The 10,816-nt window shown below is 34.6% G+C and overlaps 2 protein-coding genes across 2 annotated transcripts; both read left to right on the forward strand.

The window, feature by feature from the left end:
- The first annotated feature begins 2,446 nt into the window (after positions 1-2,446).
- On the forward strand, positions 2,447-8,784 carry LOC110713858 (heterogeneous nuclear ribonucleoprotein A3 homolog 1-like). Its single transcript, XM_021892296.1, has 4 exons — positions 2,447-3,291; positions 3,393-3,595; positions 7,981-8,055; positions 8,154-8,784. Exons 1-4 carry the CDS (start codon positions 2,589-2,591, stop codon positions 8,541-8,543), a joined length of 1,371 nt encoding a protein of 456 aa, XP_021747988.1. The 5' UTR covers positions 2,447-2,588; the 3' UTR covers positions 8,544-8,784.
- Positions 8,785-9,688: 904 nt separating this feature from the next.
- On the forward strand, positions 9,689-10,504 carry LOC110713829 (thioredoxin H2-like). Its single transcript, XM_021892269.1, has 3 exons — positions 9,689-9,866; positions 9,951-10,073; positions 10,172-10,504. The coding sequence occupies exons 1-3, from the start codon at positions 9,762-9,764 to the stop codon at positions 10,301-10,303; spliced, it is 360 nt and encodes a 119-aa protein (XP_021747961.1). The 5' UTR covers positions 9,689-9,761; the 3' UTR covers positions 10,304-10,504.
- Positions 10,505-10,816: the final 312 nt, after the last annotated feature.

Here is a 10,816-nt window from a genome sequence, read left to right on the forward strand (position 1 = left end):
CGAATACTAGTTAGCTCCCTGGCCGCTTCCAATGATGTATTCTTAAAGGTGGCCAAACATATGTGCAGCATGCCCATGTGCTTTGAAATTCTTCTTCAATAGTGATGGGTTTTGGATGATACAAAACAATATCGTTTAGGATTTGTGTAAAACAGAACTACAAAATGCTGATGAGCTGATGACTGCTGAGTTTTGGATGCGTGCATGAATTTGGAATTCCACTCTTTATTATTTTTTCAAAATTTTAAAATTTTTAAAACCAAAGAAAACTACTACAAAGTACATTAAAACCATTTCCAATGGTGAGAGCAAAAGCTAAATGATGTTAGCTTAAAAAACAGAGGAAGTATGATTTTAAATAGCCAAAATTGATTTCAATAACATCAATTATTAAGTTTAGTGTAGAGAATAGCACAACCTTAATCAGGTGTACTCCACATCACAAACTTAAGTTTGGTGCAGAAAATGTCACAAATAATATCGAGACCAAAAATTCTAAAAAGCATATTTTTATTAATTTAATATTTTTAACAAATTTCACCCATTTAAAAAATTCTCTTACCTATTTAATTAATTTACTGTCCTAAGAACATGCCCCATTTATTTTAATTCAGTTATTAACCCCAATTAGTAAAAATTATTAATTTTTTTTTGAGAGAATTAAAATTAATATTACTTCTTGAATAACACCAATGTAAACGAGGAAGAAGACGAACATCAATCTTAAAATCCTAGGCAATCAATAGGCACAAGACATTCTTTATATTGTGTTTTGGTAAATTATGAAACTCAATTTTGACATCTATGCTGAATACATGCATTTGGTTATTATTATTATATTTTTATATACGTAATTTTAGGTTATTAGGGTATTCTTTTGGTATTAATGTATTATGATGATTTGTTGAAATTGATGTGTTGTTTGGATGAATTTGTATAATTTGCGTAGTGAGATTTTTATTTTGCAAAACATAATCCATTTATTGCAATTCATCATGAATTACAAAATATGTTAAAGAAGAGTAATTAGGGAGCACGTGCTAGCCGCTAGGTATCATAAAGTAAATAAATAATTTAGGGAAAATTAAAAAGGGTGAGAATTGGTAAAAAAAAATACACTTTTTTTGACATCATTTATGATATTTTCTGCACCAAACTTTATAGTTTAGGCCAATTGTTCAGATTGGTAAATAAAAAAAACAGACACCTATCGATTATTTGATAAAAAAAACTTAATCCGACGACAATTTAGTTAAAAAAGCTAACCATATGCGACAATTTGGTTAAAACAATAAAATCCGGCAACATTTACACCAAAAAATCTAATTTTTTTCGACAAACACTTTAAAATTCCTAATTTAATTTTTTTTTTTTTGTTTTAAAATTTATTTTTCCTATTTAAAATTTTGAACTAATATGTCATTTTCTTTATATTTTGCTAGATTCCAATACCAAATTTATTTTCAACCCCTTTTTTTTTTAAAAAAAAAAATTTGTTAATAAGGGTATGAAACTTAAATGAAAATTGATACTTTAACATTTTTTTTCTTGAAATTGATATTTCCATAAAAAAGGTTGGTAAAAAAACCACGAAAACAAACTAAATTAAGCATTCGCGAGTAATTTATCGGAAATTTTTGTATTTATTGAGTTAATTGTCGTCTAAGATCATATTATTTACCAAATTAACTATTAGGGTTAGTTTTTTTTATTTATTTTTTTTACCAAATTGTTGCCGGAGATATATTTTGACCAATTTTTCGCTAAGTGCCTGTTCTCATTGATGAACTCAGCTGAACTGAACTGAATATTTTATAAGAGAAGGAAATTAGGAGCTGAACTGAACTGAACTTATTAGAGCTGAATTGAGCGGAAAATAATCGTATGAGAATAGGCCCTAAAGATCTTTTTTCATTTATCAATCTGGTCAATTGGCCTAATAGTTTGTGATGTAGAATGCACTCGATTAAGGTTGTGCTATTTTCTACACCCAACGTATATTTGGTGCTATTGATACTAATTTTGCCACTAATATATTAAAAGACGTTACTAAGAAAGTCTCTCTGCCACATAAACCACGCCATGTCACCTACTCCATATTTCATTATGCCACATTATCACTATCATATAAAGAAACGATAAGGGGATTCAAACACCCAACCTTTTATAAGAAAGATAGTTACTTAATTATCTAAGACAATCATAAACTATATTCTAAACATGAAAATAAATGTATATAATTGATAATCAAAAGATCTAATTAAAATAGCAACTGGTGCAACGCCCGGGCTACACACTAATTAACTTTACTTAAAAAAATCATACTATGTAGAAAATTAATTACGAAATTACCATTAGATAAAAATATGTTCATAGAATTTTCTTTAAAAAAAAGTACGTCCATAGAAGATAAACTTGGAATTTGTAGAGTCTAGAGTGTAAGAGTACAACTATAAGTAAGCCCATCAAAGCTGTCTCTACTCCCCCCACTTTTCCTCCAAAACCTCCTCATCGCCGCTACCCTCCTTCGTCCTTTCCCTGAGGGCGAACCCTAAATCTCTCTCTTTCTCTCTCTTCCACCACCTCCAATGGCGGCAACATCCACCTCCTCCGAACCCACCTCCGCCACCGAGGGCCCCGTCCTCAGCGTCATCACCAAACGTCTCCGCGCACTCCGCAAGAAGCTCAACCGCATCTCTCAAATGGAGCACTCCGTTGCTCAAGGCAAAACCCTTAACAAAGAACAGCAAGACGTTCTTCGCTCTAAACCCGCCGTCGTCGCTCTCATCGACGAGCTCGATAAGCTTCGCGCTCCTCTTACCATTGCCGTCGAAGAAGAACATTCCCTCGCTGTCGCTACCTCCAAAACGACGCCGTCTTCCTCGCCGGAGGAACACCAGTCGCCGGAGGAAGTTGCGCCGGAGGTCGAGGATCATCGTTCGTCGGAGAATAACGACGATAACAAAGAAGGTGTTGTTAAGGATCTGTTGTATTTGATGTATTTTGGGAGTTTGTTTGATGTGAAGCCTCAAGGTGACTTCACTTCATTGATGTTGACGCGGACTCATGAGCGTGGTTGTTGTTTAACCTACGATTATGTCACTGATGATGCTACTGATCTACTTGTTGAGCGCGATTTGGATTTGATTTCAGCGTTGCAGGGTTTGATGGTTTCGCGGCCGGCGAATTCGGCTTTGTCGCATCAAAATGCGTTGGATATGTGCGTTCAGCATGCTCAACTCTGGCTAAACAATTCCGATCAGACTATTGATCCTCAATCCAATATTACATGTAATTGTTTTGCATAATTCTAATTCGTTTTGTTTTGATTGTGTTGTTTGATTGAATTTTATATTGAAGTGATGGTTGGAGTGTTGTGTTGGTTTGGTCAGATGCCGGGTTAAAGGAGAAATTGAATAAGATTATGGCTTCAGACTACTTCACTGCCACACCGCAGATGAAGGGGCCCGGGGAAGTGGCGGCTGCCGCCGCGGTTGGAAATTTCGGGTCTTTCCAGGTTCCGATGCACGAGAATATGGTGCCTGTTGAAGTACCCGTGCACATTGAGGGATCCGCTGAGCAATATCAGGATACGGTAAATAACTAAATTATTGATTAGTTTGATTCTTTTGTGGCACCAAATTTATCAAGTTTAATTATTTTCTTGTGATGTGTATAAGGTGTTAATGTCATTGCAAAACATTTTTAACTTATTGATTTATGGAAATAGAAATCAAAAGATTTTAAATACTCCTTCAAATTTCAAAAAAGGGTTTATTTTAGGCTTTATGAGAATGCTTTGTTTGCGATTTATAGTATTAGATGATCAAGCTCTGGACACTTGTTTCGGGTGGGCAAGAATGGATTATTGTGATATTCATGCCATAAGCTATAATGTTAAAATTATGGAAATGTTATGGCATATTAGTAATGAGGATAAATTAGATTAAAATAAGTGAAGCATATATTAAATTTCTCTCGTTTGGGAACACAGATAGCCTTCTTTGCAACTATTTATATTTATATATATAGTATTATATATATATTTTTTTTGCACTATGCAATTAATTTTTGGAATATTGTTACAAATCATAAAGATATGCCTTTGAAACTTCTTGTGTAACCCTAGTAAGATTTATGCAAAAGATTTTAATTACTCCTTTAAATTTCAAAATAGGGTTTATTTTAGGGTTTATGAGAATGCTTTGTATACGATTTATAGTATTAGATGATCAAGCTCTGGACACTTGTTTCGGGTGGGCAAGAATGGATTATTGTGATGTTCATGTCATCAGGTATTTGGAAATGTTAAAATTATGGAAATGTTATGGCATATTAGTAATGAGAATAAATTAGATTAAAATAAGAGAAGCATATATTGAATTTCTCTCGTTTGGGAACACAGATAGCCTTCTTTGCAACTATTTATATATATAGTATTATATTTTGTTTTGCACCATGCAATTAATTTTTGGAATATTGTTGCAAATCATAAAGATATGCCTTTGAAACTTCTTGTGTAACCCTATTAAGATTGTTAGATATGTTATCTTGTTGATTGATATATGCCTTTGCAAACGTTTTGTGTAACCCTATGAATTGTTAGATATGTTATCTTGTTGATTGATAGTTCAAACCTTGCTTGTATCTTTGTATGTGTATGACACTATGATGTGCTTTGGGATCTATGATGTGCTTTGGGATCCCTTAATCAGTTTTATTCCCTAAATTCTGGTCCTTGTTTGCTGCCGCTAAGTAATTTAAAAATCTTACGTTATATCGTGAGCATTTGGTGCATTTCATCTCATGCTTTATAACTTAAATGCAACAATTATGTAAACTGCACAACTTGATAAGTTGATTGATTTGTGTTCAATATTAGGAGAAAAATTGAGGCCTGATTATTTGTTAAAGAGTGGTTACTTGTGTTTTTCTTGTGAAGTGGCGTTTTATGCCCTGGTTTTCTTGTTGTATGGGTCTGTAGGGAATTTTGGCATGTCTTAATTTCTTAGCCAATGCCCCACTAGGTGTATATATGAACGATGTAGATAACACCAATAACAGGGGAGGTTGCTAGCTATTGCTTTGTCGCTCTTTACACTATATATATGTAGTCCGAATGAAGAATTATTGTTAAATACATACATGGAGTAATCACTTTTGGTAGGATTAAAGCTTTGATTGATTACATTTAGATTATTTTTCCTTTTAATTTTTAATATATTTGGATTTTAGTTTTATACTTTTATGCCACCAAGGGTACCAAGTTGTCTATAAATTTTCTGTTAGTAGTGATAAAATATGGCACCAACTAATACAATGATGCTGGATAAGTATTTTTGATGATGCCTATACTATCTAAACTATGGCCTTGGCAAACAAATGGGGACACCGTTGTTTGTTTACTGGCTTGGGTCCTTGCGACTCGTAAGTTTGGAATGTTTTGATATTTGGGGAGTGCAATTTATATATAATTATGAGCAAAAAGTGTGCATCCAGCCTAGAAGGGTTAGGCTGCTGGTTTCTCTGTTTTATTCTAAAAACAAAATTACTTCGTACCAAAAATATTGCAAATAATAAAAAAAGTAGGTAAAAGCTGGTATGAGACCATGAAACACGTGAATTACATATAAAACTAACCCAAGTATGAAAGGTACAAACCCTAATGCACTACTTTAAACATTACCATCTTGAATTATTTATAATTAAAGTTTTTAAATTGATTTGAAAGCATAAATTGTGGCATAGTAATGAAGTTCATACACGACTGTTGTTTCTTATCTAAAAGTCATAGTAGATGGGGGAACGGAAGGGAATAAATACTGTAGAAACTCCATTGTTGTAATATTTTTGGAATGGAGGAACTATTTTTCTTTTGATAATCTTGTCTAAATCTGCTCTACACCTCAAAGTCTGGCCATTTCTTGTATTCAACTATTTTTTTGTTCCAACTGTACAACCTTAGAGGAAATTGACTCTTTTAACCTCATCTGAATAAGTTTGATGACCTTCCAATTTTAATATTATCGACATATTTCTTCCTTCTAAAGACACAGACTACCGTAATATAAACTCAATGAGAGCTACATCATTGGATGTGATTAGTGACCAATTAAGATTTTCATGTACTCCCTCCATTCTTTTTAGTACTATCCACTTTCTGTTTTAGGCTGTTTAATGTTCGACCCACTTTACTTTATTCTATTTATGGCATTACCTTTTTACCATCTAACCTTACCCATAATAGTTATAAGTATACCTTTACTTTCTCTCTCTCTTATTCACCTTTTCCTTACACAAACAACCTTTTTACATTATTTTCCTATTTTATCTTACACCCACCCATATTGTTCAATAATTTCTTGAATACGTATCTATCGTATCTATAGTAAGTGAATAGAACATAGGGGTGTTCATTGAGCGAGCCGAGGGGTGCTCAACTCGACTCGAAAACTTTTTACATGTGCTCAACTTGTGCTCGTTAAAGTTTCGAGCTTATAAAACTGGCTAGACACGTGCTCATTAAAGTTCCTAGTCGAGTTGAGTAGCTCCCGATCTGCTCGTTAAATTTTTAGCCCTTGCTATATTTATATGGTTTTATTTATTTTTGTTCATTTTATATATATTTTTTTATTTTTTTTATATATTCTTTTGATAATATAAATTAACACTTATTAATTGTCAAACTTGTTTAAACATGGTAACTTTGTTTATAAATTCTATATTAATAAATTTTTTTATCAAGTTGCTCACAAACTTATCGAGTTTAGTTAGAGATTGCTCAACTCGTGCTCGTTAACATCTCAAGTCGAGCTAACTCGAGTCGAGTTTTGACGGAGCGTTGGCTAAGTGAAGTTTAAAAAAAAAAATTTATTTACGTTGATCTTAACTAAGTCCTACATTCCTACCAAGTTCATTTCAGTATCTTAAGATAACGACTTCAGTTTAGTTAAGATAAATAGAATTCAGAAAAGAACGAAAATTTAGTGGGTTAAGATTTTGTGACTTTCTATGTTGTCACCGTTGGGAAATCCTATAATGCGCTAGAAACAACTAAGACTAAGGTGCTCTTTTCCTTGTCATAGAATACTTAATATCTCTCTAAGTTTTGTTCAAATAACTTCTATATGGTCATCAAGTCTCAATGTAAAACTCACATCAGAAGTATGCCACATCCCTTGGCTTTTTTTGTTTTTTTTTGCTAGTGGGCATCAGGCGAATGTAATATCTTATAATAAGGTAGTCATTATCATTTGAAGATGTCTTTTGCTGATAGGTTTCCTTGTAGTACTGTAGTTGTACTGGACCTACTGGTAATTGTGGGAGAGCATAAATAGTGCTGTGACAGGAAGTGTTGGCTTTGTTCAGGAAAACTGAGCATCATTGTTGATTTAGTACTTGGTACTTTGGGGTTAGGCCATACCTTGAGGGATTAGGCATATAAGGCTTCTTAAGGGCTGCTTTTTTAGTCGTGAGGAGAAAGTGTCTTTCAAGTTTGGCTAACAGAAGTAATTGTGAAACGCTGTTTTGTCTGCTATACCATTTAATTTTTGTTTATGTTTAGAAGGGTGGGGGGTGGGGAGGGTGTTTAAAAAGGTTGGCATTTTGGGGGTATACATGATGTGGTTTTTGTTCCTGTTTAGTAGTGCTATTGGATTTCATTGGTGTGCTTGAGCTGATGTAGGATTTAAAATTTCTGTTCTTTTGTCGTCCCCCCCTCCCTCCTCCTCCTATATTTTTTAATCACAACTTTTTAACATTGAATCCCCAATATCTGTGCTCTCACTCTGAAAAATTAAATATACTGGTATATAACCATTCTCTCCCCAAAAACAATATAACTCCAAATTTAATTAACTTTTCCACAACTACCACTTCTATTGCCATTATACTTGTGTAGTGGCATAGATACACACTTGTTACGATGTTTACAAGGTTAGCTTAGGAGCTTTACTAACTTTTATTATTGGACAATTACAGGAGGAGAATTTGGCTAATTATGAAGATTATGAAACCAGGGAACATCAAGTTGGCAGTGCTGAGGAGTTTCAGAAGGTCTGTTATTGGTTTGAGTTTGGCCGTTTGACAGCACTAATTTTGTTCAGTTTAATTGTTTATCAGTGAATTTAATATTTAGGGCTTTTGTTTCGTAGGATGACTTGGAGGCAGGTAATGCTCCTGAAACGAACTCAGCCCAACGGCCCCAAACAGAACAAGGACAATTACAGGCTGAGGAAGAGCATGGCTACAGAAATGTGGACTTCAGGGAGCAGCAGTACAATCCAAGAAGAGGCATGAGAGGTGGCCGTGGAGGTGTAGGTGGTCGTAGAGGTTACCCTAATGGCCGAGGTGGCAGGGGTAGTGGCAGGGGAGGTGGGCCTTACCAGAATGGACGTGGTCAGTATTATGACAACTACAACCCTAGGAACTTCTACAATAAACGAGGTGGCAGGGGAGGAGGTGGTAATGGTGGGAACCCATATTACAACCATTCTGCTGAACAAGGCAATCATGCTGAAGCAAATATGGGGGTTGCATCATAACACGTGCAAATATAGGTTGTCTTTTGGTTATTGGCTCATCGTTGGTGGGTTCTGGTGATTTTGCTGTGCGCTGGGCATAGTAGCATTTGTAGGTCTATTTATGAATTCACCAATTTAGTTGCCTCCTTTGGGCACTGCTCTTTTGTACTTAAGTGAATGGATGGTTTTATAAAAACCCTCTAATATAACATGACCTGGAGAAGTCATTATCGTTTGTCTAGCAAATTTCTTTGCTTGATAATTTCTCTGTTTGCTTGGGTGTTAATATGCTCTACGCTTTACGTGAAAAACTTATCTTGCTTGCTGAATCAGACCACACATCCTAATTTACAGGTGCAGAGGTAAAGAGGGTGTGATGGTTGTTTGCTTGGACCCAAGGTGTTGCACAATCAAGGGTTTGCGACTTTCTGGGAGTTGCACTTCCTGGGAAGTGTACTAGTATTGGTAGTTTTTGTTGAAGTAGTGGATGCTCACCTATGTAGTAGAAGCAACTTCTATCTTGCGCATTGTCTTGTCTTTTTGTTCCACTGTCTTTTTCGCGTCTTTTTGTCAATGAACTTGCATGTTTTTAAGCTCTATTGACCGCGTACTAACTATTTGATTCTATATACATTCATGTCTATTGTCTTATGTACCTTGATCTGACTATAATACTTAGTATTCTTTATTAGTGAGATTATAATATGAATCATGTGGCACTTTTTAAAATTGAATTTAGGATGCTAAAACTGAGCAGTATCAGTGCTTTGTGATAACAAAAGTGGATTCTAGTTAAACAGAGTGGGTTGGCCTTCTACTGTTTTTCAAAGATGCCTTAATCGCATTCTTTTCTTGAGCATCATTTTGAGGAGTATGGTGTAAGCATTTGTTTGTGACAATTCTTTTTGTTATTAATTTCACGGTATTATCCTAGTGGCAACAATTGAAATTCTGTAGTTTCGGCTACAAGACCCAGTTTCTGGACTAAAAGCTATATTCTTTCTAGTGATTAAATTCAGTCGGAGACATGTAACATATATTCCAAAAAAAAAATTTCATCTCTCTTTCAACATAAACTATAATATATGTCAACTTCAGAAATGAAGGCATCTGATACCAGGTTGGAGAAGGGGAATCTACAATGATCATCAACTTATCATCTCTATATATTCCTCCTTCAAGCTTATCATTCACGAAGAATTACAGATTTCCAAACTTAGCTTCCACCTCCTTCCTGAAATGGGGATTCGTATTTCCCGTGGCATACCACCAGCAGTCGTCGAAATTCATTCTACAGACCAATGGAGTTCACATTTGGAATCCTCGAAGAATTCTGACAAACTGGTGAGTTCTGTTTGTTGTTAATTCTTGTTTCTATCAGTATCTGTGTTATAAGTTCCAATTCTTGTTTCATTTTGGGAGCTGCAGATGATTGTAGACTTCTCAGCTTCTTGGTGTGGACCATGCCAATACATGGAACCGATTGTCAAAGATCTCTCAACAAAGTACAGAGATGTTGAGTTTGTCAAAATCGATGTGGATGAGCTATCGGTAAAGATAACCATATTTCCTACATTAACGCTCTTTGTTTCAAATCATTCTTTCATCTGTATTGCTCGAGAACTGATTTTGTATCCCCTTTTTTACAGGATGTTGCCAGTGAGTTCGAGGTTGATGCAATGCCAACCTTCGTATTTTTTAGGAAGGGGAAAGAGGTTGACAGGCTTATTGGTGCTAATAAGGGTGAACTTAAGCAGAGAATCTCAAAACACCGAAATTGACACAAAAATTCTTTCGAATTTGTAAGAACTGTAATCATTATGTACCTTTACTAACTTGCACACTGCATGAGTGTTCTGCAGGAGAAGTTTACTTTTCTTTTCCTTTCTTTTCTTCAAACGACTTATAAATTCTCAGTTGATTTCAAATTATAAATCAGTAACGAATGTTGATCGATGTTAAAGCTTGATATTGTTGAAGTATCATTGATTTGTCTTGTCTAGAATTTCTAGATACTAAATCAATGGATAAGCATTCTGTAAACTTGTTTCATTTAGATGCCTAGAGAAAACTGTTATATTTCCAACTTCAGTAATTCAGAAGTATATAATTAGAATTCCTCCCCAAAGTGCAATAGTATCTAACATCCAAAGTAGCCCTATAATATAAGCTAATATTCTAAGTGGCTACAACTTTGATATTTTAGTACTACAATATATTACATCTATGTTCTGAACTCTTACATACATGGAGTTTTATGATGCTTCTCGTTAAGTGCAAGTGCAAGTATGGTT

The sequence above is a fragment of the Chenopodium quinoa genome, unplaced genomic scaffold (assembly GCF_001683475.1).
Source record: "Chenopodium quinoa cultivar QQ74 unplaced genomic scaffold, ASM168347v1, whole genome shotgun sequence".
NCBI classification, from domain to species: domain Eukaryota; kingdom Viridiplantae; phylum Streptophyta; class Magnoliopsida; order Caryophyllales; family Amaranthaceae; genus Chenopodium; species Chenopodium quinoa.

Excerpts from the sequence above, each read along its gene's own strand:
- LOC110713858 (XM_021892296.1), top strand. The coding sequence starts at position 2,589 with ATGGCGGCAACATCCACCTCCTCCGAACCCACCTCCGCCACCGAGGGC. Across the intron at positions 3,596-7,980 it reads CTGAGCAATATCAGGATACG|GAGGAGAATTTGGCTAATTA; the intron begins GTAAATAACTAA and ends GGACAATTACAG. Across the intron at positions 8,056-8,153 it reads GTGCTGAGGAGTTTCAGAAG|GATGACTTGGAGGCAGGTAA; the intron begins GTCTGTTATTGG and ends TTTGTTTCGTAG.
- LOC110713829 (XM_021892269.1), top strand. The coding sequence starts at position 9,762 with ATGGGGATTCGTATTTCCCGTGGCATACCACCAGCAGTCGTCGAAATT. Across the intron at positions 9,867-9,950 it reads CGAAGAATTCTGACAAACTG|ATGATTGTAGACTTCTCAGC; the intron begins GTGAGTTCTGTT and ends TGGGAGCTGCAG. Across the intron at positions 10,074-10,171 it reads TCGATGTGGATGAGCTATCG|GATGTTGCCAGTGAGTTCGA; the intron begins GTAAAGATAACC and ends CCTTTTTTACAG.